Below are 27,854 nucleotides of genomic sequence, written 5' to 3'. Positions count from 1 at the left end.
AATTCATACAACCTCTTCTTTCTCCCAATCCCTGACATTTTCTCTCCCATCATCACAGGCTCAGTGATGACAATAACATGCAATAAAAACCAGATTGCTGTATGGAGGCAGCACAAAATTAACAGCTTCTAAAAGCAGTTTACTTCCAGGAGAAGACGGATTAGTGCACTTCCTTATGTCAACAGCTACTTCACATTTAGCAGCTTGATTCTAACTGTACTCTTCATGCTCAGCAGAATTTCAGCAAGCATACTTGCTGGGTACCAAGGGAGAATCAAATGTCAGCCACCATCACTTAGGAGAAAACCTGGCAGGATTTGACCCCACACTTGAAGCAGCTCCTGGAGAGCACTCACCTGGGTAATGCATGCTCCAGTGAAAGCCACGATCACAGCCACGATGTTCACGGTGAGCTGGAACTGCAGGAACTTGGAGATGCTGTCGTAGACGTTGCGACCCCACATCACAGCCTTCACAATGCTGCTGAAATTGTCATCTGTCAGGATGATATCTGAGGCTTCCTTTGCAACATCTGTCCCAGCAATACCCTGCAAAAATGAATCGTGAGTAAAGTTACCCGACTGGAAAGTACACAGACAGGTGGAATACAAGTCTTCATACTCATTCAAGGTCCACCGTTGGTTTCCCAGTGTAGTACCAGTGGCTGCTGAGTATATACTGCATTTTATATTTGCTGGAAGTTAGCTAATTTGACCTGGTTTTGAAGTGAATAGGGGCAGAGAACTGACAGAGAGCAGTGGAATTCATGTGATGATGGTTCTGAGTGTTTTAAGTTATCAGCCTAGTGACTACTGATCTTCTGAGTTATTTTTGCCATTGATGATATTTTATAAATATACAGGAACAGAAGTGGTAACAAAAATTAGAATTATATATCTTAATATATAGTCAGAGTACATTGGGAAGACAACTTCATTGGGAAGTGACGGATTTTACCAAAGCAAATAGTACTCCACTGCTATGGAGAAAACAGTTAGTCTTTCTGTATGTGGACAGGATTCTGCAGACAGCCAAAAATTACTTCAGGCAAAATATTGACAAAGTTTCAAAACAAGCAATACCAGTGAATCTAACATGGTAAATTTAAGGATTCTGGTGCGACATAACTCGCTCCCTCCAATATGTTGCTTCACTGACAAGGAGCAACGAAACAACTTAACATTTAACGAATGAAAAACCTCTTACAGCAAATTTCTAATGATACACATATAATAAATAAGCTCAAAATTTTACCATTGCAAAGCCAACATCAGCTTTTTTAAGTGCTGGTCCATCGTTGGTTCCATCTCCAGTCACAGCTACAACCTGCCTCTGTTCCACCTGTGTGCTGTCAATAATACCTGCAAAAAATGGGATATGGGTGTGTATACAGACAGATATGTAAAACAAACAGCAAGATTAAACTTCCTTCAAAAAGAAAGGGCCTGTATGATATAGACTACATGATGCCACACAAGTCTTACACAATTAATAGAGTTCATTTTGAAGGAAAATAAATAAATATACCAGATAAATACAATAAATAACTACTAGACATCACTACTAGAAATTGCATTGAAAGTTCTGATCGTGTTTCATCAAAACGTCAACAAAACTTGCACAGGCTTCAAAGGGAATGAAATCAGCTCATTATGTCCTTTTGGAGGAGTTCTGCTAGTTCAAGCAATGTGTCACAGTAAACCCATCTCCGCCCAGTGCTCTGATCAAACAGCAATGGAAAGGATTTGCCAAAGAGTTAAGTTTTTAAGACTTAAGATTGCTTAAGGCTCTCCTAAACTGGACCCAAACTGTAACATACTAGGAGCCTTCTGGCAGTGAGTTTAACCTAAAGATAACAAATGTCATTGATGAGTTCTATTTAGCTGCAGCCAGATGAGCATTTTAAGAGCCATGTTCTATTTCCAAACAACGACTAAGAAGATATAAAAGAATACTTCAAATTCTGGTGGCAAAGATTTTAATAAATAGACATAATAAAATAATTTCTACTTTCATTTTGGGATCATTTGAGAAAGCACTTCTCACTTGGTAAGCAGGTTTCACACAACCAGCCTGCAAGGAAGTATTTTCCAGTTACACAGATAGGGAAAGTAAGAAAAAGAATGAAGAAGCAGCTCAGTTTTTTTAATAGGATGTGGATCATTCAACACTCATGTTTTTATTTCCGTGTCAGAGTCCATATATGAGTCCAGAACACAAGATTGTTGTGTAGGATACAAGAACACCTCTTCATATTAATAAGGTGGGGGAAAATGAAAAAATTCCTTTTGCTAAAATATTTTGCACAAAGTCATAACCTCTAAAAACAATTATCAAAACCTACCCAGTGTGAAAAGCTTTTGCTCTACTCTGAAAAAAAAAGCCCACTCACATATCAGATAACTAACCAGAAATAGGAAATTGCAGATTACAGAGCAATAGCTGCCTCTTGGCAAGGTTCAGACTTATCAGGCACCAGGAGATTGCAGTGCCCTGTGGAAGCAGTTAGTGCCCTGTATATTTCAGAGTTATGAAAATCAGAAAAGACCCTATTCACCTTCCATTGGCAGTATGAGCTCAGATAAATGGCACATTATTCTGATAAGATCTTACAATTAGAGCTTTCAGTTTGTTGGGGTGATTTGCCTTTGATATTACTAAATAAACAGGATCATCATCTGTCATTACGGTCAAAAGTGTTTTATCTTGGTCTTCCCTTTTTGTCATTAACACATCCTTTGATGTTAAATTAATAGTTTAAGCTACTGAAAAAAAAAAAAATTGTTAAAATCTCTGACACATTAAGGTATTAACTGCTCCAAACAGGTAGACAGCATCCTCTCCCAACTGGGTTCCAAAGGGGAGCACAACCCAAATCAAGTTGAAGAGGCTCTAACAAATGATCTCCTAATAGATATAAATGGCTCTAAATAGTGCACTAATATCAATGACTATACTACCAACTGCCCTGCATTAGCCAATTGCTGGATGCTGCTGAGTAGTTTACAAGGTTTAGTAGTCATTCACAAGGTTTAGTAGATTTTTTTACCCCTAAAAGCAACCTATACAGCTAGGATAATTCCAACAACCTCCAGAGCACAGAACTGCATAAACAGCAGCCATGGGAAAACAGAGATAACAGTTGCCATCAGTACCTGAGCCCCAGAGCTGCACTGCAGTGCCACTGCCAGTGTCATCAGAAACTTGGCAATGCAGGGATGCCCTTCCATGCTATCCACAGGAATTGAGAAGTTCTTTGCAAAACTCTCACTTGTATGTCAGACAAATATCTAAAATGGAGCAGTAGCAATTATTTGGGATTCAGAGGATTTATCACAGCTATACTTTTGCTCCCGGACTTCTGCCTGCTCTTTTTAATCTGTTCCTCCTCCCCCTTCCTCACACTGCTCAATCTTTGTCTTCTTTCCAGCACTCACCTCCTTCCAAACACATTTACCTTTTTTAAAATACCATTCTGTTAATAGCTGTGGTAAGGTTTCGGCTCAAGGATTTTCTTCGATACCGAGTAACATGGCTCTGTGTATCTTACAAACAGTGTCAGGAGACCAAAGAGCAGAGGGATGCCCAGGAAGGGCTCTCCCTCTGCAGTCCTGAGCTGTGGAGATCAACTGCTGCAGTGACCATTGGAAATGTAACTAGGGGCATGACTTGACAGACTGACAGTAAAGAGAGTGATCATTGCTTGAGCATCCAGTCCACTCATTCCAGTGGCTAAAAAGAAGCTTTGGTACCAATTAGTCATGTCTAACAACCAGGAAATTTCTTCAAAATAAACTGCTTTACTCTAGTTGAATGTTTACATAGAGTATTTTAATAAAAACAGGTTTGCAAGGTGTAGCAGGGGAATTCTTAAACTCTCAGCAAAGCTTCCTGCCAAAACTGCCTTTGCTGTTTCATTGGTCTCTTTCCTCATCTTAAGCTGTTTGGCCATGACTTTCTTCTGTCAAAAAGAATTTTATTCAACTGCCACAGGAACACACCTAGAGCATAACATTACAGTGTGCTGCACACAGGGATTTCGCTGATGTGGCAGGAATTTGGGAAGAAGTCATGTAGCTTGCATAAGGCATAAGTTTTCCAGAGCAAGCAGCTTGTTTCAGATGAGGGAAAAGAGCATATTTAAAACAACTACACAGAGCTGTCAAGAGGGGCACTATATGCATAAGCTTGCTATAAAAATACCAGCGCTGCATACACATCCTGTATCTCCCACCTTCCTCCCATCTAACATTAAGCAAGCATTAAATCACATCCACTCAGGATAATAATTTAAAGAATATTAACCAACAATGTCTCTTCCATTTCTTTTACAAGGAGCTATCTGTACCCATGGCTCAGATCAAACCCATCAAACATAGCCTCAGGTTCTCCCTTCATCACAGAACAAATGCTACTCTATTTAAACAATCCTTACTTGCATTGTCACCCTTAGATTGTCATCAGTAAGAAACCTTTGGCTCGAGGAGAAAAAAAAATATCCTGGTTTAGATATTTCTTTCTGTCTCAACTGCTTAACTCAAAACAGGCAGGGGGGAAAAACTCAGCTGCAGCTGAGCATTGCAAAGATGCACACCAGTTCAGGTGTCATTGAGGCAGCAAAGCTGAGCCTCCCATATGCTCACACAGATTTGTATTTCTTTGACAAGCTAAACACAGACAGATGCAGTAAGATTTTTTCATAAACATGTTCTCTTCAGATTAGTTTTTAATACTTCTAAACGTTTTGAAGCTCCCTGTTAATTGAACAAGAATTTTAAAAGTCTGTCTGAAAGAGAAAACTGATTCATTTTAGTTCCGTGCTTAAGTCTGTGCATGCAGAGCTATTTAAAGGGTAGTGTAGAAGTTGTATAAGCAACATTACAGACAGTCTTGGTAATCATTGAGTGAACAGTCCTCCACAAAGCTCAGGACACCAGGCACACAAGGATTTCTGTACTAAGCATGCACCACCCATGTGCTTTGTGTTACAGCACTGCAACCCTAAAGAGGAACCTTGGAGGCATCAGTGCCTTGCACTGTCACACTGAGCACAGCCTAGAGAGCCCCAACATTATTTGCAGAGCACAAACCTCAAGACTCAAATCACTACAGACTTTAAACTGAGTTTATGTTCTTTTCCTTTTAAACTGTTTCTTATGTTCTTTGCTTCAGGAAATGGTTGAAGTTGACTTTTGACACTGTGGAACAGGTCAAATCTCTGAATATTTCTTCATATGAATTGGAAGAAAAGTAAACATGGACATTTTCTCTCCAATGGAAATCAAAGCCACTTGCAATTTACAACAGGCTGATATATTGTTTTAGAATTTCAATTAATACACTTTTCTGTATTTTTTATATTTTCCTACTTAGCCTCATGGCAGGTCCACATGAGTGAGGTTATGAATATATTACCATCCAATGCAGAAATATTTGAAATACTTTTAAGGGTAATTTTTAAAAATCTTCTCTTCTTTAAAGTTCCCTTTCTACTTGTTAACAAATCAGCCTTAAGTGAGAATAGGACAGGTGGTTTCAATGTCACAGAAAAATAATTACAGCCAAGTTTAAACATTGGAAAGCACAGCTTCTTTAAGTGGTAAACAAAGTAGTTCTTTGAGCTTCTCTATACCTTCTGATAAGATGATATTTCCCATTAGTACTAAACAATTATTTCCCATAGTATTTAGAAACTAATAGACGATACTGAATTATTTCACCATAGCACTATAAAGACACACATAAGATAAATAATATACATTTTTACTTGTTCCATTATGAAATAGGGTATAAATATGAAATAATACCAACAGGTGTCTTACAGTGCATCTGAAATTGTATTTCAGTTGGGCCAAGATTTTTGTTTCACTGAAACAATTTATGATGATAAACCACTTTGACAGGTTTGTTTCCAATCTACCCCTACTTTGAAACCATAAATATTTGAAAGCAACTGTCTGCCCAGTCTGAAATGCTGAACTATGCCTTTCTCTAGTCCCTTAGCAGTAGTAAAAACAAAAATGAAAAATAAAAATGATCCTTTGCTGGGTGGGATTGTGCTATGTTAAGGAGAAAAAATATTCCCTCCAGCAGCTGTATGTCATTAAAAATTAAATACAAAAAAACTTTATTTTCTGATGTGTGTTTTTAGCCTAGAGCAGATAGAATACATCAAAGGAGAGAAAATCCTCTTGATCCCTCAAGTGTCTGAGAAAAACATAACATTTTAACAAGAGGCCCAAAACTAGTGAACATTTAAATAGTTTCTTGTAACTTTTAATGGCCCTTGGAGTATTACCAGCCAAAAAATTCCATCATGACTTCCACAGACTTGTTCTTGAACTTCGTTAGATACTTAATTGCTCTATCACTTGACCTTGTCACATCTTTAAAACATTAATTGTATTAGTTGCATATGACATTCAGTAGTAGTAAATATCTTTTGGTTTGTCAGAGTGCATATGCTGTAAAACATCAACAATTTATTGCTTCTTTTTCTTCAGCTCTCCATTGATTTTAATTTCCCTGGCAAAGGTTTCATTTTTCCTCTTAAGGGAAAATTCTGAATGACTCAGATGAGTACTCCCAAGGGACTTATTTAATCCACTTAATGAAACACAAATTGTTGTGTTTCTGAAACAAATAAACTGTTAGGCTGCACAAGTCATGTTCTCTGAGAGCTCTAAGACAGGATTTCATATGCACTAGGGAAGGGAGGAGACTTCAGTTGACTGTGTTGCTCTAACACTGACCTATGGAGCTAATGTTGCTCTCCAAACCTTTTCAATCATGAACACCTAGAGGTAAAATATTTTTGAGCACATCTCTCCAAATCTGTACATTATTTATAAATTATACTACTATACTAATAAACTGTGTACATTATGAAACATATATAGAAAAAGGAAGAGATAGATATGAAACAGTGTGTCTTCAGCTGCCCCATCTCATCCACCTTGCCAGGCCTTATGAGAGTTCTCCAGAATGATCCATGCTTCCAGAGCTCTTTACATACACTGGTCTCAATCCCAAAGGACCCAATTCACAATGAAACTTTTTCTCTAAAATAATCTAGTCATTTTTAAAAATAACATAATGCTCAAAAGCCTTTGCAATCAGTCCTATATAGAGTCAGAGCAATGAAACACTGTACACCTCAAGGATTTCCTATCTAAAGGTGAATGATTATTTAAGTAGTCAACTGGCTGAAAACATGGAACTGACCAGCTGGATCTTATCCTGAACTTTAGGTCCTCCAAGAATTGATAAGAAGGAGCTCTCCAGACTTTCTACAGCCTTAGCAAAATAATCCAGCTCTTTCTTCATCAGGAGGCCAGGAAACGGCCATCTGCCAATGGGAATTCCACCTGTGCCAGCCCCACATCTCAGCATGGCCAAAACTGACATTATTCTCTGATCATGAACTGTCTGATTTCATCAGCTTTCAAGTGAGGGCTTCAAAATCAACAGAATAAGCTATAAAGTCATCAAAAATTGCGAGTAACAGTTATGAAAAAGGCTTTATAAAGAAAACTGCAAACCAATCCCTCTTTTATAGGAGCATTCCATGTGCAGACAGTGCAGTGAGAGCATGAAGTTTGTATGTGGGGGAGTTTTTATAGGACAGCCAGAAATTTAAAGGAAGCCAATGTAAATCATACCTTTGGTGAGCCTATAGGAACATAGAGTTGGCTCAGAACCCTATCTCTGTCCACGTAATGCATGAGGGCAGCTCCCACTTACACCACCTCAGGAATTACCATTGTCACAGGAAAAAGTTTTTTTTTATCTTGCAATACTCTTTAAAAATAATCGTGGGAGAACAGATGCACTTGAGTGACTTGATTTACTCTAAACAAGATTGTTCTTATTTTCATTCTAAAGAGATATAGGCAAAGACTACAAAGTCTATGTCCATCTTGTTATATGAACACTGTTTCTCACCAATATTTTCATTCTGACCAGCAAACACACACTTTTTCTTCCCAGCTTGAGCCACATTCCAGTCCAATTAAAAGCCACAAGACAAATATGAGGTTGCCTACATCTACTTGCCAGACATCTTATTGGTATTTCTCTTATTCCTGCCAAACAGTTTCCTATTACTTTTCATCTCAAGGCTGAGGTAGAACACAAACACCAGAGACCTGGTGAGTGAGAAACATTCCATGCATTATGGAGAGTTGTGCAAACAAAGGTAACAACTCAGATATATTCATAACCTTTATAAAGGTTATATGTTTGTAAAACCTTTATGAGGCAGATGATGTACTTCAGTAACTCTGGCATTAGTTCACACACACACACACAGTCTGCACCCACCTTTCACCAAAGTGTGTTTGTCCGTAGGGGACGAGCGAGCAAGCACCCGGAGCTTTGGCCAGATTTTGTCAATCCTCTCTTGTTCAATCTGGAAGGGGAACACAAAAAAAACTCAAATAGTAAAACTGTTGGCCTGTGATTAGCAAAATGCATAATATATTTGTGTCTGTGTGTCAGATGATTCACCTCACTCCACAAACCTGTAACGTTTCTCCCAACTTTTCTCCCAAAGCACAGGAAATTTACAACAGCCATCAACACTGCAAATCAAGGCCAAAAAAGGCAGTTTGCTGCAACAAGAGCTCAGCTGTTGTCTAATGAAGGTAAATTTTGCCACATTATCTAATCAGCCTTTCTTACCATCTCTATGGATAATTCCACTCAGAATCATGGCTCCAGATACAGGACACAGGAGTTTCTCAAAGCTGATCAAAAATGTTTACAAGTGTGTTCTACTCTGCATTTGAATCCAAGTTCTTCATTTGGCACCAATAATGGCAAAATTTTCTCTGTGTATCCAACAGGATCAAGGACAAATCTGTTGCATATACTAACATTGCCAGAATTTCATCCATCAATACAAGGAGTAAACAACTGAGTCCACTCACTAATAATGGACTCAAAGACACCATAGAGGTCATGTTTTTAGAGCTGACTTCAAATTGCTTGTGTGTGAGGAGTTAAAAATCTTCCAAAGAATAGATTTTTTACATGAGTGATTACAGTGAGTACATTAGATAAAGTGGAATAAATCAAAGAAATGAGAGGAGCTGTTCTCAGTACAGACTGCATCTGTAGGAGCAAAACTGCTGTTGAGTTCCTTCTCTTTACTGCAACCCTGCTTCCATGTGCTTAGGTTTGATTTCTGGTAGACAAGTGCTGTGGTTCTAAAAACTGCAGAATTAGTTGAGCACTAAACTTGATATGGCTCTGCATCAGGAAAAGTAATTTCACTGCTACTTTGAATTGCAAAAGGCTAGTGGTAAAAAGAAGTAGCAATCTCTGCAAGTAGTCCTTACTGATACAAGGTACACATCAATGCAGGAGAAACATTTCAGTATACTGACTGGTTTTTAATAACATACCCATAACAGGTATGGATTTAGTATATGAATTACCTCTCCCTGGCTCTGCATCAGGAAAAGTAATTTCACTGCTACTTTGAATTGCAAAAGGCTAGTGGTAAAAAGAAGTAGCAATCTCTGCAAGTAGTCCTTACTGATACAAGGTACACATCAATGCAGGAGAAACATTTCAGTATACTGACTGGTTTTTAATAACATACCCATAACAGGTATGGATTTAGTATATGAATTACCTCTCCCTTCTCATTTCGGTCTGTTGAACTTTTTCCTTCGAGGCAGAGAAAGTCTTCTCCTGGATGAATGATTCCACACTTTATGGCAATGGCACGTGCTGTGTTGATGTTGTCTCCAGTGACCATGCGGACTGTGATTCCAGCTCGCTGGCACTTTCTTATGGCTTCTGGGACCTACAAAAGCAACAGAACAGGAAAGAAAATTCCTGGAGAAGAGATAAAATGCAACTCAGGTGTTTCAAATCAGAATATTTTGAGGCTGAGAAATTCATGAAGCAAAAAGAGAAATTAGACATGTTACAACTTATTACTGTTATTTGACTATTATGGAACTGAGGTTACACCACAGGCAAGGCAAGTCTTGTATCAAGAAGCAAAAAAACATCATTTATATCAATTTCCTAAAGCTTCTCCTGATTTGAATAAAAACAAGTGCTCTGCAACTGTTTTTACCTTCGCATCAAGGTACAGCATGCTGAACCTAACATACTTACCATACAAGTAAATACGAACAGAGAATACATGTGGTTTTTTTACAGAAAATTATTTAACTCCTGAGCCAAACTTCCCTTTCAGTAAGATTATTTTAAAAGCTAGTGAAATTTAGCACTATTACACTAATTCATGCACATCAACAGGTGGAATTCCTAAATATAGGAGTTTAAAATTTCATGAATATTTCATGTGTTTCAAAACCATAAAAATGAAACATGACTTTACTTATGCTCCCTTCTGCATGAGACTAACTTTTCCTGCTGCACTGTAAAAGTATCAGTGAGAGAGAAATCAGTGTGTAACGGGGCCTGGGAGGTTAATGTAGGAGCTGTATACTGACTGGGAATCATATACAGCTTATAAAAAAAAGAAAAAAACGAAGAAAGATTTTTGTAATTAAAATGTGCAAGAGCTAGGAGATTCATTCTGAGTAATTAAATAAAGCTCTTTTAATACAGCTACTTGGGTACATGAAGTCAGTGCCTATAGAAAGGCTACATATGCATGGCTCAATTTCAGATGGGGAAAAACATTCTATTCCCTTAAATTATATCACAAGGAATGATAATTTGTAAACAAATACCACTCTAACCAATTAATTCAGTCTCATCACATTTTTACATTATTATGAAAGCATTATTTCATCAAGAAAAAGAATCTAGCAATATTATTTGATGTGGAAGAATAAGCAATGTGTTTAACACATCAAGAACAGCCTAAATAGACATCACTTCTATCACCACATATCACAGTGTATCACCACTTCTCTAGATGCTGTTTTTACCTAGAATTATCTAAAGGTATCCCAGGACTCATCATGAAGACAGAAGCTCTTCACAGAGCTACAGGAAAGTAAACTGCCTTACTACAGAAGATAGAAAAACATAGGTATGAAAAAAAACCATTAAAAACCCCTCACAACTATTTAAGAATGAGTATAAAAATGGATATTACTGGCTGCAGTAGAAAGGCCTCTCCATATTCTGCTGCCAGCTCACTGCAGCTTGCTGATCATAACCTCTGACACAGAAGAAAAGTGTAGATTAGAGTAGATTAATCTCATCCAGTAGTGCAGAAAATATTAAGAAATGTAGACATTGTCGTGGTTTAACCCCAGGCAGCAGCCAAGAACCAGCAGCCTCTCACTCACTCCCCCACCAACGGGATGGGGGAGCGAATCAGAAGGATAAAAGCTACAAAAACTCATGGGTTGAGATAAAGACAGTTTAATAGAGAAAGCAAAAGCTGCACACACAAGCATAGCGAAACAAGGAATTAATTCACTGCTTCCCACAGACAGGAGGTGTTCAGCCATCTCCAGGAGGGCAGGGCCCATCACACGTAACGGTTCCTTGGGAAGACAAACGCCATCACTCCAGATGTCTCCCCTTCCTCCTTCTTCCTCCCACCTTATATACTGAGCATGATGTCCTATGGTATGGAATATCCCTTTGGTCAGTTTGGGTCACCTGTCCCAGCTGTGTCTCCTCCCAGTCTCCCATGCATCCCCAACTCCCTTGTCAGTGTGGCAGTACGGAAAGCAGCAAAGGCCTTGGCTCTGTGTGAGCTCTGCTCAGCAGTTACAAAAACATCTCTGCATTATCAACTCTGTGTTCTGCACAAAACCCAAACACAGCCTCATACTAGTCTCTGTGAAGAAAGTTAACTCTACTTCAACTCAAACCAGCACAGACATCATCTAAGACACTACACCGCTAATTTTGTGCATGTCTAGATATTTTAATTTCCTCTATAGCCACAAGCCCACGACAGTGCTGGGGGCAGGACACTGCACTTGTATGACAAGCACTGCTCAGAGCCAGCGTGGCAAACACTGGGGCGTCCCAGGGGGCTCTGGGCCCTGAAAGGCTCTGTGGCTGGGGCTGTGTGTCACACTGAAATGGTACACCCTGAAACCATGTTTATTCTAATCATGGAATACCATTTCACACCACGCTTCAACATATTTATTAAAGGCAGTTGTGAAGCTTCTATTTTCCAAAACGCCTCACTAAACTAACAGCTAATTGAGGACCACACCTGTACTTTCCCTCAGATTACCAAGAAAATCACTCCACCCTCACCATGTGTCCACAGAACGTGCTGTTTGCAGAATGGCTCTGTCAATACAAATTACAGTAACAAGTGAAGAATTCAGGGACAGAGATTTATCTTCCCATTTCCTCATATCTAACTGAGAATATTCTTCCCACAAGTTGTACCCTGGGAACATTATTTGGACCTGAAGCCTCTTAATATTATGAAATAGATTTCTACAGAGGAATTTAAAAGCAGATTAAATCTATTACTTAAGCAAATTACTCCTGATCTACCCAGTTTCCACATTAATAATCTTGACTATATCCCATTTGTCAATCTGAAATGTCCTTAGTATCCACTTTAACTGTGGTGACCCTCATGCATAGGACATGACAGATTTAGATGCTATCTGTAAAACCAGCACAGTATATGAACCATGAAGGAGAAAAATAAATTACAGTGCAAAAAAGAAAGAAAAGGTCCATTCCCATAGAGTGCCAGTCCCATTAAACAAGGTCACAGGAGGACAAGCCACTTTCAACTACATCTCAAACTCACATATAACTAGAGAAATCATTCTATTTTCCTCTTCTGCTATTTTCTGGACAGCTGGTGGGTGGTATCTGATTTAATACTGTGTACAGTAATTACAGTTAAAATATTGTTCATATAAGAAAAGGTCCATTCCCATAGAGTGCCAGTCCCATTAAACAAGGTCACAGGAGGACAAGCCACTTTCAACTACATCTCAAACTCACATATAACTAGAGAAATCATTCTATTTTCCTCTTCTGCTATTTTCTGGACAGCTGGTGGGTGGTATCTGATTTAATACTGTGTACAGTAATTACAGTTAAAATATTGTTCATATTTTTTATCACTGTAGAAAGAGTGTAGTGTTGGCAGACTGAGTGGGCAGTGGAAGCAGATATTTTCCATCACTTTTGCAGAGCTTAAGTACACATTTTACACTTTTCTAGTTGATTTTCTCTCTGCAAAGAAAAACTTCTACTGCATGCATGGACGCATAAAGTATCCCATGCAGGAAAATCTTCTTGAATCAGGTGACAAAAAAACCAGGAGGTATTTGGAAGTGATTTCTCTTCATCTCCCAGAAATAACAGACTGTAGGCGTAACATTGGCACATCAGTGTAAGCCAGTTCAGACTCATTAAAACCAAGCCAGAAAGACTGTCAGAATCAACAGAGAATCTCTGCAGGAACAAGACATCACTCTATTTGTATATTTATCAAAGAAAAATAAAAAACATACACATGCACACCAAAAAAAAGAAAGATAAATCTCAGGCAAATAGTTCAGTGCTTGAGAAATCCAACTGCTGCTAATGAGGAACCTTGTGGCTGCATTAACCTAGGAATCATGCAAAAGCCATAGGTGTCCATGGTTGGCACTCCAGATCAAGCTGGACAGTTGCTGGATATCACTGTTGAATAATTCATCCAGAGAGCATCTTTGCATGTCTAGAAGTGCAAGAAAGCTCCCAGCAATATCAGGAGAACAGATGCAGCACTGCTATCCCTGAAACCATGCCAGCATGACACCACTGGCAACTCAGGAATTCCTGCGTGAACACACAAGGAGCCTGCCATTATCCATGTGTTAACTCCAACAATCATCTTAGGGAAAAGGGAAAAGCTGAGCCTTCCCCAGGAAACACAGGAATCTAATTTAAGGGAAGCTCAAGGCTGCCAGGATGATGACATTGGATTGTTTCATTGGAATTATCTAATCTATCACTTCAGTCAGAATAAATTCTGATATCCATGAGTACTGAGAATATTAATCAAACAGCAGTTGTAGTAATAGTTTGGATTTTTAATGTTCTTTTTCCCGACAGAAAGCATTTTGAAAATTCATAAACTCCAGTGTTGATTCTATTTACCTAATATGCTTAATTCTGGAAAAATATTAACATCCCTTATAACTGCTCAACATCCTACTATGTGCAGAAATAAAGGGAATCTGATAATTTTAATAGATGCATCTTACGATATTCCAAGCAAGTCAGGTATTCCATACCTAGACAGCATTTCTGAAATTTAAGGGTTTGTTCTGGCTTGGGGGTTTTGGTTCACTTCTTTCTCCTAAAGTAATGCTACTGCTTTTTACTAATGTGTGGAGTAGTAATAGGAGTAATAATTTAAACATTTTTTAAAATGTTCTCATGATGTTATTACCACCTTAAAACAGTCAAAAGGGACAAGGTGAGGAAAAAAAACCCGAACCAAAAAACCAAAGTCCAAAAACCCAGAGGTCCAGCATTTGGTAAAACTCTCAAATTACAAATATTTTATTGTGTGTCTTGCAATGAAGTAAGAAGTGTCACTGCATATTCTGGTATTAAACTATGAGAAATTCAATACATTACTCAAATATTTATCTAGAAATAAGATGTTTTCCTGCCTTCATCTTCTTCAATTCTTTACGTAGACGTCTCATTTGACCTCTTTTTTGAGCAAAATTATTCACTTTTACCTCAAGCTCCAAAGAAATGCTGCCCTATGAGATGAGAGCAGTTCTCTTACAAAACACACTCATAATAATCACATGAAAGGATAGTTTGCAGCTATTTTCAATAATATCTGCAAATCCCACCGCTGTGCAATCCCTCGGTTTGTCATACCACACGGAACCTGACCGAAAGCTATTTTCTGATAACATGCACCATGGATCAGTTTGGGAGGGAGGGAGGACTGGTTCACAGCTCCAGTGGTCACTGGGAATTGAAATCTTTCTGAGGTATAGATCTGTGAGCTGAAGCATTAGAGGAACATTGCAGACAGAACTTCTTAAGGATGTTTTTAAACATTTTTGACAACTTGCAATGTCAGGCGTAGGGACAGATGGATTAGCAGTGAGACCATCTGATGACAGATCAAGTGAATGCTGTTTATCTGGTGTTTGTGGAGATAAGGAGTTTATCATACAGTTTTCACCTAAGCAAGATTTACTTCATGTTACAGCCTTGACATTGGATAAAACCCAAATAAAGTCCATTATCAGCCAAGGCACATTTACGCCGTTGGTACTTGTAGCTGTATCATGTTCCTTTACAAAGTTACAGCAGCCACAGGTTTGTAAAACCTACTTTTTAAAGGACTCAAGGAAATAAAACAGAAAAGTCTATGCTTTCCTGTTTTAGTAAAAAAATTAATTTCTAACATGTCTAGCATTGCCTCCAGTTCTCAGCGAATCAAATACAAAGATTTATACATGATTACAAAAAGATTCTGCAAAAATGTAAAATGGCACAGAAGAATAAAAAAAAAAAGACAAAGATGGGCACCAAACTACCTTTTGTAGCATTAGAACTCACTCTTTTTGTACAAGAGAAATTGGAATTATCTTTCAATGACCTGACTCCAGTGCAAACCACAGCCATTAATCATCTCCTGAAGTAACAGCAGAATCAGAGCAGATTTCTTGGAGCAAACCAGAATTATTGGCTCCCACCATGTGCAGGAGATGCTGGGGCAGGTGCTGTCATATCACACCTCGTGGCTGCAGCTCTGCCTACACAGCAGCCGTGGCTACACGCTCAGGGCTGAGTCGGCGAGAACAGCACTGAGCAAGGAGAGCGAAAATACCTGTGCTGGGCACTCAACACTTCAGCTTTGGGATTTACCTTCTGTCCCTGTTTCTAAACTCTAAAATAGAACTAATTCTCCACTGCCATGAATTATCAAGCATCATATATATGTAGGTCAGAAGCACAGTTTCTACCTCTTAATCTACCCTTTGTATTACTTTCCCAATATAATTAACAAGTGTAGTAGCAGGTACATGCTTCCAGTGGGCACAGTTAATACTGATTTACTCAGTTAACATTTTAGTCAGGTTTATACAAGCCATTTAAGTATAGTATCTGTAAAATCTGCAGCCTTTCCACAGCAGCCTTCCTTTGTCTGAATATAACATTAAAAACAGGTTTTCCCTGTGTAGTCACCAGGTGCAATCTTAAGACAATTAGTAAAGTGGCAACAGTTGCATTAAACCACAAACCTCCAATTTCTGTGGAAAGCAAGCACAGTGCTGTTACAATCATGGGGATTTCAATCACCACACGTCTCTACTTTCAGAGTTGCAAATCACTGCACCACTTAAAGGAAAATTCTTTAACATGTGGGAGCATAGTAAAACTTCTGCTGATCAGTCCCTCCTGTATGCTACTTCTTGAGAAAATGTTAAATCATCTCAATCCTGTACTGCAAAAAGGCCTGGATTTCTTTATTTAAATACCAGTTGTTTGATAGTTGATTTTTATCAGGTTAATTATTTGGCTGTTTATCGGGCAAAGTCTATTTCTAAAGCTCATTTCCATCTGCTTTGACAGAGCTAATTAGAAAAAAAAACCACAAGAGAAAACCTGACAAAAACCTGCAATTCAATTTATGTTCAGTTCTCTGAGAAATGCTTTATAAACCTAAGAATTTGCTATACCTCTGGCCTTACTGGATCTTCAATGCCAACAACACAAATGCAAGTCAGGTCAGATAAGATGTCGTTTTCATTGTCCCAGTCAGGCTCTGGGCTGCTGGCAAAGTCTCGGAAAGCAACACAGATAGTTCTCAGTCCATCACAGGCCATGGGTTCAATCACTTTCTTCACCATTTCGTCTCTGTCGCGTGGTCGGAATATACGAGGCTCACCAGCTGCATTCAGGATCCTGGAACATCTGTTTGATTTAAGAAAGTGAAAAAAAATGTGGTTGTGTATTTACATGACTAGTGAAAAGTATTTGCCTGGATCAGCTCATTTCAGTCAACTCTTTCCTCTTCTGATGGCAAGTTTTAAGTTTCTAGTATAAATTTCTAGAAGATTCATAACTGAAATATCAGAGAGAATTTTTTTGTACCTTATTACAGAGACACCCAGAGCCCTTCATCCATTATTTCCTCAATACCCATGTAATTGATGAACTGATAACTTACAATGATTTTGAAAAATCTTTATTTTCAAAATGGGTTGAAGGTAAAGAATCCAATGGTAAACTACCAAATGCAGAATGAACTGTTCGTCAGCCAAGGATAAGAAAAATAAGCCAAACACTTTTGCAAGAACGAGCACTTAAAAAAAAATTAGAAAATAACAATAACAGCTTATGCTACTAAAGTGTGTCATACTTCTGGTGTAAGCAGCAAATTCCAAACACCGAAATTCCCATGTATATCTTATCGGTGTCAGAAGGGTTTGCATTTTGGACAAACAAAGCAACTAATCCACTGAACTTACTTCTTCAGCACAATTTCAGAAGCTCCTTTGCTGTACATTCGGAAACTACCATCTGGCATTTTAATGACTGTACTCATCGACTTCCTCACAGAGTTGAATGTGTAAACTTTATAGAGTTTCTCCTCGGGGATGAGGCTCCGAACAGGCTCATAGTCCTGCTTCAAATCCAGGACAAATCCCAAGAGACCACACTCCGTCTTATTGCCTACCTGGCGAGGCAGCCCACCCTCCTTTTCTGGTGGCTGAAGAGAAGAAAAAACGAGATATGAAATTCTCTGACAATTAGCAGTATACAATTAATGAAGTGACAGTTTAAGGTTTGAAACTGTTCAGTCATGAGTCTTTCAATTTTTAAGAGCAGGACAAAAATGCACAGAGCTCTGGCAGGTTTGAAGCAGCAATCCTCACAACAAGGGACATTTCCCTGGACAAGCAGCTACATTTGGTCTCTTGCCTTTCTTCTCTTTTGAATTAAGCATTGGCAGCTCAATAGCTTCTGATGGTCAGGCAATACATCATTAAAAATGAAGCAACGTTCTTCAGGCTCACAAATAAGCAATTTTGACTAGTCACAGACAGGATTTCCATTTCTCACTTGCTTAGCATCACATTAGTTTGCTGACTCTCACTGTTATAACTGAGTTAGAGAAAGCTCTGTTCTTTTTCTTCTACCAGGTATTTTTTATGTAAAACTGAATCTGCATCCAGTCATAACAGCAAATCTCAATAAAAAGAAATCTGTAAAATAATAGCACTACATGTAAAATGGCCTGCTTTGGGAATTACCACATTTTTGGCTGCTGCTTCAGACAATAAATGCTTTACATGTTAGAAAAAAATGGAGTAGGCTAAATACTGTTCAACTTCTATCAATTCTCGGTTTTTCCAGCACTAGGAAGGCTTTATCTTACCTTTCAAAATATGAAACAAACATTTAGTTCACAAACTTTCTTGGCAGTGTAATACATCCCAAACAACATACTCCTACGCTGACAAGATCCCAGAATGACTTAAAGCAACCAATGTGCACACTCTAGACTGTTGATAACACACATATTCTTGTGCTCAGTAGAATTAGGCAAGTGTTCCTTAAGCTAGGGTTAACCTCTCCTTTATGGGAACCAAACTAAGAAATCCTCTCATAGCTCTAATTTACACTGCAAACAGATTTTGATTTGACTAAAGACAAGGCTCTAAGTCATCATTTTCAATGTGAGTTAAACATTTACCTCATATCTTGCAGCATTAGGATTGCAAGAATACATTCAGAATTCAAGTCTAATTTCACTATAGACTTCAGAAATGGGATTCCTAAGCAGATGGAATTCCCTACATTGCCCCTCATTGGGATGAGTTGCAAATCAGTAATTCTACTGAGATTTGAATTCTTGCAACATGTATGGCCACAAAAAGGGAAAATAGGACCTTTTGAGTAAGCATAAGCAAATAAGTATTCCAAATAACTACCAATTGCAGCTGGCTTAAAAAATGAAGGCCAGATAGATAATAATAGGCTGGTCTAGAACAGAACTAAGCAGATAAACACATTTTTCCCATAAAAAATCATCCTTCTATCACCAGGTAGATATATATCTGATGACAGATTAATGTCGTTTCCTTCCAGCAAGATCCATCTACGGTGAGCAATACAGAATAACCTAAAAATCTCTGTCTCACAGAGATGTATCTTTCCAAACAGAATTGTATCATCTTTCTTCTTTCTATATGAACCATCATTTTTACTGAGTTATGTGGGTCACCCTTGTGCTGCCATGACATTTGAGCATTACTCCAGAGTCAATGTAAAATACCAACATTCAGCAAAAATGCCAATATGATGTATTAGTTTTATTATCTCTTGGAACAACTTTTTCTGTTGTAATCTCATTATATTGTGATGTAACTTCCCTCTGGATTCCCAAATCCACTTAAGAATCTCTAATTCGAAATGCAAGTGCTTGTAGGTGTATCAGGAAGGAGTTTCACTCAGAAGATATGATAATCACAGGAGTCAAAAAATACCCTTTAAAATACAGTTTTGTTTACATAAATAAGGTTCATTTTCATGACACTGCAGGCACAGAGTTTCTGACACATGCCAAGAACTTGAGGTTTCTCAAAGCAGTCATCAACTTCACTGCCTGGGTAGTGATGCTGGAAAGACAGATTCCTCTGTGCACATCATAGCCAACTCTTTTACATCAACACCCTCAGTTATGCTTTGCTTCTCTCTGTGCTGCTGAAGTCAGTGAATCTTGACATTGACTTAAATGTGAATGTGATCAGGCCACTAGAAACCAATGAAAGGCATGCATTTCTTTCCATCAAAGACATACAATCCTAGACAAGTTAATTTGTCCCTATGATTTCATCATGCCCTGATGTGAATGGACATGAAGCAATAAAAATATTTCATAAAATAAAAAACTAAATATCAGAGTCCTTCCAAAATCATTTTTATCTCCACAAAAAGTAGATCACACTCTCCTCTTCTCTACTGTGGTCTAAAAATAGATTTCTTTTAGGGAACATCTTTTGAATGCAAATACGTAAGCAAAGGGAAAAAATACCAGTGAAAAGAAAAGGAACAGACATTTCGGAAAGGTTTCAAAACCTAACAAGTGGCCACCTCCCTCCAGAGCAGCTGCTGTCTCCATACTCTTTGTGCATTACATTATAATAAAGCATATGGTGGTGAGACCTGGCAAGTAGCACTTCCTTTCCTGCACTGTTTCAGCTCAAAATCTATATGCCAAAACTAGTCTCCTTGCAGATTGCTCTTGACAATCCCTAGCAGAAGCTGCTGGCTTTGAAACTTCCTGCTGGGCTGCAGCTAAATTTATTTCTCACTGAATTCTGCAGTGCATGGCACCTGGAAAACAATTACCACAGCAGCCCAAAAGGGTTACTCCTGAATAATTGACTAGGAACAACCTCACAGACTGCTCAGAGAATGGAAGCTTTGACAACAGAAGACGGAAAGCCTATGAACTGCCATTTGCCAATAGGAGCTCAGCAAGAGCTCAGGGAAGGATCTCCTGCTAGGCACAGGTCACCTACAAACTGTACAATCTCCTACTAGGGAGGGACTGATCCTCGAATCACAGCTTTGCACTCATCCTTGTAAAATGTTTTCAAATGTTCCTTCTAAGACCTTATATTATTCAACAATAACGTTTTCAATTTTAAGCAAACACTTGCATGGAAAAGAAACTGCAGACAGATGTTTAAAAAAGAGTTGTTAAAACTCCCAAATCAAAATAGGTTTCTAGGTCAAAGTACAGCTGCATTACTAAGGCTTAAAAATACCAATCCAAAGCTAGTATTGACCTGATACTCAATTTGGATTACCAGGGGAATTTTCAGAATTATTTCACTGGAAAATAATTGACTAATCAAAGGGTTTTAAGAAGGAAGACAAAACTGTGGGGCATAGCTTAAACTCCAACTTTAAAAATTAAATCAGGAAATTATTGTGCTTTCACTCTTACCATAACACACACTAAACAGCATTTTTCTCATTGTCCCCTCTGATGTGAAAAGAGAGGACTTTGCAAGAAGATCCAAGTAGTCTTTCCAAATTAAACTGTTAGGGTTTCACATGTTGTCTGAAGTCTTAATTTGGTTTCTGTCATTCTCCTGTGTTCTACAGAATAAACTACTCCTTTAGAATAATGATGATTGTAAATATACCAATTTCTTAACATAAAACCCAAGCTTTGCTAGAATTATATCACTATCGAGTCTTCTATTTCAGCTCAGAATCACAATAGGCAAATGGACAGAGGAAAACAAAATTTTTTTACAATTCAATTGCAAAAGGCTTTCACTCCATTTTTTATTTCCTCAAACAAAAGAGCAAACCAGCTCCTGAACAGCCCCTCAATCACCACATGGTGGATATCTCTCATGGTTATTAACCACCATTTAACTATCAGATCTGTTTGAACTTCCTGGGAAACTGGTAACAGGAATCTTTGACTCCTTACTGTATATGGAGTAAGAAGCAGTGTGTTTGTGCAGCAGTCAGGACAAGGGAATGATCTAGGTACAACAGGCATCACTGGGTGCACCATGACAGTTGGAGAAGGCTTCCTGAACCAGATTAGCTCTGCTGCAGGATAATGATTTCATTTTTATGAGGATAATATTGAATATTTTTCCTGTTATCTGAAGACAGACCTGAAAATGATGCAGCAATCTAAGGTAACGCTGTGGTACCATGTAACTCTCACTGCTGAGATGGAGACAAGTTCAACCAGCTAGAACTTTATACAAAACCAGTGTATTTCAACATCTTGCCTCTAACACCAGCAAGACAACAATGGGGCCAGCTGTAATTACGCAATGTGTCAGAGTGACATTTCCCATCAACATGGCCAAGCTGAGTGAGCAGCAGTGATGTGGCTCAGTGAATATGGACTCATGCTTGTTCAGCTCACTTCACAGGAACAAGGAAAAAAATGATACTATCCATGAATTCCCCCAAGAGTGATTCTGAAAGACGAGGAAATCATGCATGAAGAGCAGACTGAAAGGCTGGTGTGACAGCCCCAATTCCCTCTCATATTGATTCTTACCTGTTTTTACAATCAAAGAGAGTTAATACTTTGCCTTTAACATTAATACCAAATAATTAAAATGCCCTTTTAGTTTGAAGAACACATTTCCCTTGGATTCACTTGAAAATAAAAGGACAAGGCAAAAAAATACTACTGCAAACATGAAAATGGTTTCTTCTTCTCACTAGCTAAAGATGGATATGTCAGTTTAGTACACATTTTCAAATAAATTAGAGTCGCTCAGGACTGTATCCCATTGGGTTCTGAATACCTCCAGGGAGGGAGACTCCATAACCTCTATAGGCTAACTGTGCCAGTGTTTGACCACCCTCACCAGTAATTGAAACAAAATATGCTATTTCCTTCAGCTCCACAACCAGAGAAAAAGAGGGATAGCTATAGAACAAACAGCTAACAAAGCTAAATTCAACTACATGTATCTAAATAATTAATTTATTTTGGACCAGAGCAAGGTTTTCTGATTTCAGATTGCGAAAAAAACCAACCTGGTAACTTTTAAAAAATAATAATACTTTTCCCTGCATATGTAACTCAACAATACTTATTCTAAGAAACCAAACATTGACATGTGACAACAAGTCACAGCTGAATTTAACCAGAGGGACATTAATCCAACACATCACAGCGCAAAGAATGAACTCTGCCTTGTTATGACACTACTGATTAATTCTTAGTTATGACTAGGATACTTCAGTCTTAGTGTTTCCAGATGGGATTAAACTGAATCTTACTGACACAGATTTTTCTCCACATTTTCCCCAGAGGAGTCTTGGCATATTTATTATACTATAAATTGTTACTCATCTGTATTTAGGGACCTTCCTATTGTTATTGATCAAAACCATTCATATGTTCCCTTTAAACATGTCATTTAATGACAATTTGGCTCTAAATTTGGAAAATTGCGTATTCCATTTCCAAATTTGGACATTAAAAATGTGCACTCTTGTCCTTTTGTACAGCCACAGGGAACTGGCAATTGTTAGATTTATTCTAGTGCCATTCCATCTTTGTTTAAGTGCAACAAGAACTGTGACAAGTAACCTATAGAATCAAAATAATTAGACACAGCAATTGTTATTAACTCATTTTAATTAACAACCAATTTACTTTAAATATAGCCTAAGCGCAAGGTTTCAATTCAAGCTAGCTAGAAAGAAAGAAGCAAGAGCATGTTTCTCCCTTATTACCAATATTGCCAGAACACAGTCCAGAGCGACAAATGGACTAATTTCTAACCCAAATTGGTTAAAATTATGAACAGACTAATGGATTTTATCAATTTCTAACAATTTATTCCATATATTTGGCAAACACTTGCTATATTGTCATGAACAACAAACGAGCTGAACGTTTTTTATTAAGTGCAAAAGAGAAAATTGCACTTAATGGCAGAACTGTAATTGGTCCCTCCATAATGACAATCAACAGCTGCTACCTCAGTTTGGATTTATTAAGCTGAGGGTTTACTGCATGGTGCTATTAGATGGTCTTTGTGAGAGCTGCAGACAGAGAACACATAGACAGGAGCCAAACTGCATGGTGGTGAGCTGATCAGGTAGGGAAAATTCCATTTCAATGCAACATCTGCAGTTTAAAAAGTATATTTCAAATTAGAGCCCATACTGGGGATTTACAGGGGGTTTGCCAACACTAAAAGCACTAATGTATAAAACATTAGGGATGAAACCTCGTCTTTTAGATTTAAGGAAATAGAGAGTTTCTTTAGTTAGAGCAGTGATCTAAGTAGCAACAGCACATTTGGGAAATGTCCTTTGAACCACTACTACACACTTTAGTGATCCATCAAGTTTTCTCCCTCACATCTCAAGTCTTTCTCTCACCAAGACTGCCTAGGAAAACCTTATTCAATGTTTCTGAACATGTTATTATCAAAACTCCTCACCTTTTATTATCTACTTAACCCTCAGTCAAAATCACTCACTTTTTTAAAAACACCTCCACCAGTAGCCTCAAGTTCATCTCATGCCTGTTTTCACTAACCCATTGAGCTGGAATTTCTGCTACAAAGGGGTGAAACCCCACATATTTCATAATAGTTTTCCATGCTAGCTACATATACCAACTCACATTTTAATTTGCATTACCTTCTCTATGCTTTTTACTAATTAGAACTGGAAATCTTGCAGTGCACTATAGATATTAAGTCATCCCTTTAGACTAATGAATTGGGGGTTGAGGATACCAAAGGAAAAAACCCCAAACAACCCCCAAAAAAAAACCCAACCCCAGTGCCACTATCTGAAAAATGTGAACTGTGATAATGATGATATTGTACAAGAATTTAATCCTCACATTAAATAACAGAAAATGCATCACCTTTACATATGCACATCACAAAACTTAATTTCAACAGTATTGACAAGTGGCTGATCTGTCATACAGTCTTCATGTGCACAAAACTTAGCAATACTCTGGATTGCCCACTTTTTATTAAATATATCTTAGACAGGAAAACTGAATTTCTAAAAAGACCAAACCAAAGCAAAAATTAGTCTTAATACTCACTGCCTTCCTGGTTGCACCACAGTTGCAAACAATTTGTACAGTTTAAGGAGCTAAATTTAGTAAGTGCAAAGCAAATCTAGCCATATGAAATGCAAAAGGAAGTTTTTTCACTTGACAGAAGCTACTGATTATAGCCCATCATAATTATAGATCTTCTCTGTTAATAGCACTCATTTCCAGAGCAAGGAAAAGGGTTTGTCAAGGCTCCATTTGTAAATGAGTCTGAAAACACCAATAGCAGCTATTTCCCTTATCAGAAAAAAATGTACTCCTCTTTGCTAGCATGTATCAGTTATTTTTAAATTGGTTTTGGTTAGTTAGATGTTGGTTTTGGGGAGGCAAACGGATGAGCTCAAGTGGATATAATATGTTATAGCAAAGCTTACCTAATATTTTCTCAGAGGGTTTTTTTTTTTTGCATGATTGGTGGGATAATGTTTGAGATGCATTATAAATTCAGTCCTCTGGCCAGGCCCTCTCCTTGTCAGGACACCATGAATGATGTCTTTGCTGGGCAGAACAGCAGACTGAGACTGCAGCCAACTTTTGCCTGATTATTCATTCAGAAGGAAATGGGCCAGGAATGATGGAGAGGCTGAACACCATGTCCTTCTTTATAGCAAAATTCTCCCAGAAAATCTTGTTTCTCACCTCTTTCAAATATATATGACCCTAGCAAACCAGCACTGACAGCCCTTCTCCTTCGGAGAGAAGGGAAGTGGAAGGTAACTGAATTCTCTGCCCACTTGAATGAGTGGAAATGACAGAAAAAGAGCAGTGGCATAAGAAATCTACAGTGGAACTGTTTAACATGCTCCATACTTTCATTTGGTGCTATGAACAAAGAGCCACATCTTCTGCCCAACCTTCATCCGTAATTTCAGATAGGTAAGATGTCCCAGTGTCTCCTGAAGGACCCTCCAGTAGCAACTATACACTACTGCTCTGTGTGTTTGCATGCACACATGCAAGACAGGCTCACAGAAGTACTAAGTAAAGTTGTCCTAAATTTTTATAACTTCTAGAAGCTTAATTTTTCTATGCAAGGTGTCTGCCAAAACAGGTCTGTCATTTATGGGCAATGCTAAGGGACTGTATGGCTTTGACTAAGTTAAAATACTCCAGGCAGCCTTTCCTTTGAAAACTTCCTGGTTCTTCTGCTAGACTCCAGCTGGGAAAAGGGTTTTATGGAACGGATGCCTTCTGCCTTCTCTCTGTCAAAGTCATATGCCCCTGAGAAACAGGATCCATCCAAGCCATGTGCCTTCAAGAAGCCAGTTCCCCTCACAGCTTGCTCAGGATCAGTGCTAACAGTTCTGCAGAATCCCATCTATTCTAGAGACTTTTCTGGCTCATTTGGAATCATCACTAAAAGCAGACAGGCCATGATTTTTGGACACCTTCCCACACTGACTTGTAAATAACACAGAAATATGATTGACTGGAATACAGAGGAGCCAAGAGCTTCACACAAAAGAAGACAAAACTAGAAGCTTGACAGAAAAATTAGTGGTAGGATCTACTTGCAGAAGACAGCAGGAACTAGAATTTGAAGCTTTTTGGTTTTATTTACCATATATTTTATACTAACTGTCTAGAACTACCCATGACTCAAAAGAAAAGAAGCATAATATTTTGCTGACATTAATGGAAATTTAATTAATCTTATTAAGTGCAATTTCATTCACAAAGAATAGCAACACCAAGTCAATTTAAAGCCTTGTTTAAGTCTGAAAAGTAACTCCTGCACAATTATTGCTCTGAAATTAGCAATTAATGTTTTCTGCCATAAACTTTATTGCTGATTCATTGTACTTTAGACATTGTACCAGTTGAGGTTGTTTGGTGGCTGGTTGGCTGCTTTCTTCCCCCAGAGCAATAAAACACATTGGAGCTCTGAGAGTAAAAAAAAAGTATACAGTATATAAAATATATGTTTATGTAACATAAATCCAAAATAAAATTACTATTCCATTATGAGGTGATTCACCCACCACATTGATTTCTAATAAGCTTAGTCGTGTATCTTTGATTATAAAGCCACCACCATTTTCTATAAAATTGGTATTAAATTACCATATTTGAAGGTATTATCTTCCCGTTCGTGATAATCAAGAGCACAAAGAAAACCTACATTAAAACAGATGTGCCTGAAGTAATTGGTTGACACCAACTGATGTAAAAACAAAAGCTCCCATCAGGAAAACGTGCTCCCTGGAAATATCCTCTACAAAGTGTTAACGCCACATCCTAACTAGCACATCCATCAGCTCCAAGGTGTGATGACCTTATCTCGGTAGAGTGTCAGAGGCATGAAAAGAAGCAGATATTAAAATCATTCATTGTGCCAAGATATTGTATTAAAAATATAAAAAGGGTCCTAAAAATAATCAGACAACAAGAAGCAATATATATAAATCTAGATGAAAACACTCTGGAGTACCTTGCAGGAAACATTGACTTTTAAAGCCTTCACTCATCAACAGGCATATTTGGAAATAGCTAGAGGTTATCCCTATCAGTGAATCACATTGTGCCAGTCTGAGATGAGTGGAAAATAAAAACATGAACACAAGAAAAATAACATAAAAGAAAGTCCCAAGCAAGGGAATAGGAAAAACATTTGTTGCATCATAGCAAGTGAAGAATCTAATTTGCTCGTTTTCATACAAGCAAGCAGGGAAAAAAAATAGAAAGGGCTATGTGGGAAAGGATATATGAAGAGCTTCTAAGTGACTGTCTGTCCTGTTTATTATCTTGCAGTGATTATTTATTCCAATAAGAATAAATGGAATCTGCAATTACCAAACTGTGAAAGCAAAGAAGGATGAAGGAGTGCCTTATTACTTTGGTTTCTGTCACACGAGGAGAGGGAATAAGAAATATAATGCAACTTAATTATAAACTTTTAGCTAGTATGAGAAGAATTTGTCATGCTACAGTGCAGGAGTATTCTATTTATCCATCTTATCTCTCTATATTCACCCCTTTCTCTGACAGAAAAGTTGCCTAGAACTAAGGAAGAGTTGCCAGGAGCTGCAGTCTTGATACCGAGTTCCTTCACAATTCCAGGCTACTCCCTAAGGTGAGCTTCAGTGAAAGGCCAAGCTCTGCCTGAGCACGTGTCTCACCTTCTCTACCTACACCACTTCTGCCACAGTGCAGGGAAACTCTCCTTGCCTCTGCCAGCCTGGGCACCACTGAAACACTCACCATCAGGGCACATAACCATGTCAGCAGCAGATGTCCAGGATGGCCCTGCCCTGAGCTCTGCTCCCTAATCCCTCTGCTTAGGCAAATCCAGGCAGAGCCA

General features: G+C 38.2%; 1 protein-coding gene across 6 annotated transcripts in view; it reads right to left on the bottom strand.

Moving 5' to 3' along the window:
- The window catches only part of LOC103806491 (plasma membrane calcium-transporting ATPase 2), a 173,073-nt gene that overhangs the window by 33,942 nt on the left and 111,277 nt on the right, over positions 1–27,854 (bottom strand). For all 6 annotated transcript variants that reach the window (XM_009079186.1, XM_009079187.1, XM_009079190.1 and 3 more), the window contains 6 exons: positions 17,430–17,671; positions 16,638–16,872; positions 9,641–9,814; positions 8,323–8,410; positions 1,255–1,361; positions 357–548 (listed from right to left, as the gene is read on the bottom strand). In XM_009079186.1, coding sequence (XP_009077434.1) covers positions 357–548; positions 1,255–1,361; positions 8,323–8,410; positions 9,641–9,814; positions 16,638–16,872; positions 17,430–17,671 — 1,038 coding nt within the window. The remainder of the gene's footprint in view (positions 1–356; positions 549–1,254; positions 1,362–8,322; positions 8,411–9,640; positions 9,815–16,637; positions 16,873–17,429; positions 17,672–27,854) is intronic.

This window comes from Acanthisitta chloris, unplaced genomic scaffold (assembly GCF_000695815.1).
Source record: "Acanthisitta chloris isolate BGI_N310 unplaced genomic scaffold, ASM69581v1 scaffold3427, whole genome shotgun sequence".
NCBI classification, from domain to species: Eukaryota; Metazoa; Chordata; class Aves; order Passeriformes; family Acanthisittidae; genus Acanthisitta; species Acanthisitta chloris.
Note: the sequence above shows the minus strand (reverse complement) of the source record. Positions and strands in the feature narration are given on the sequence as shown.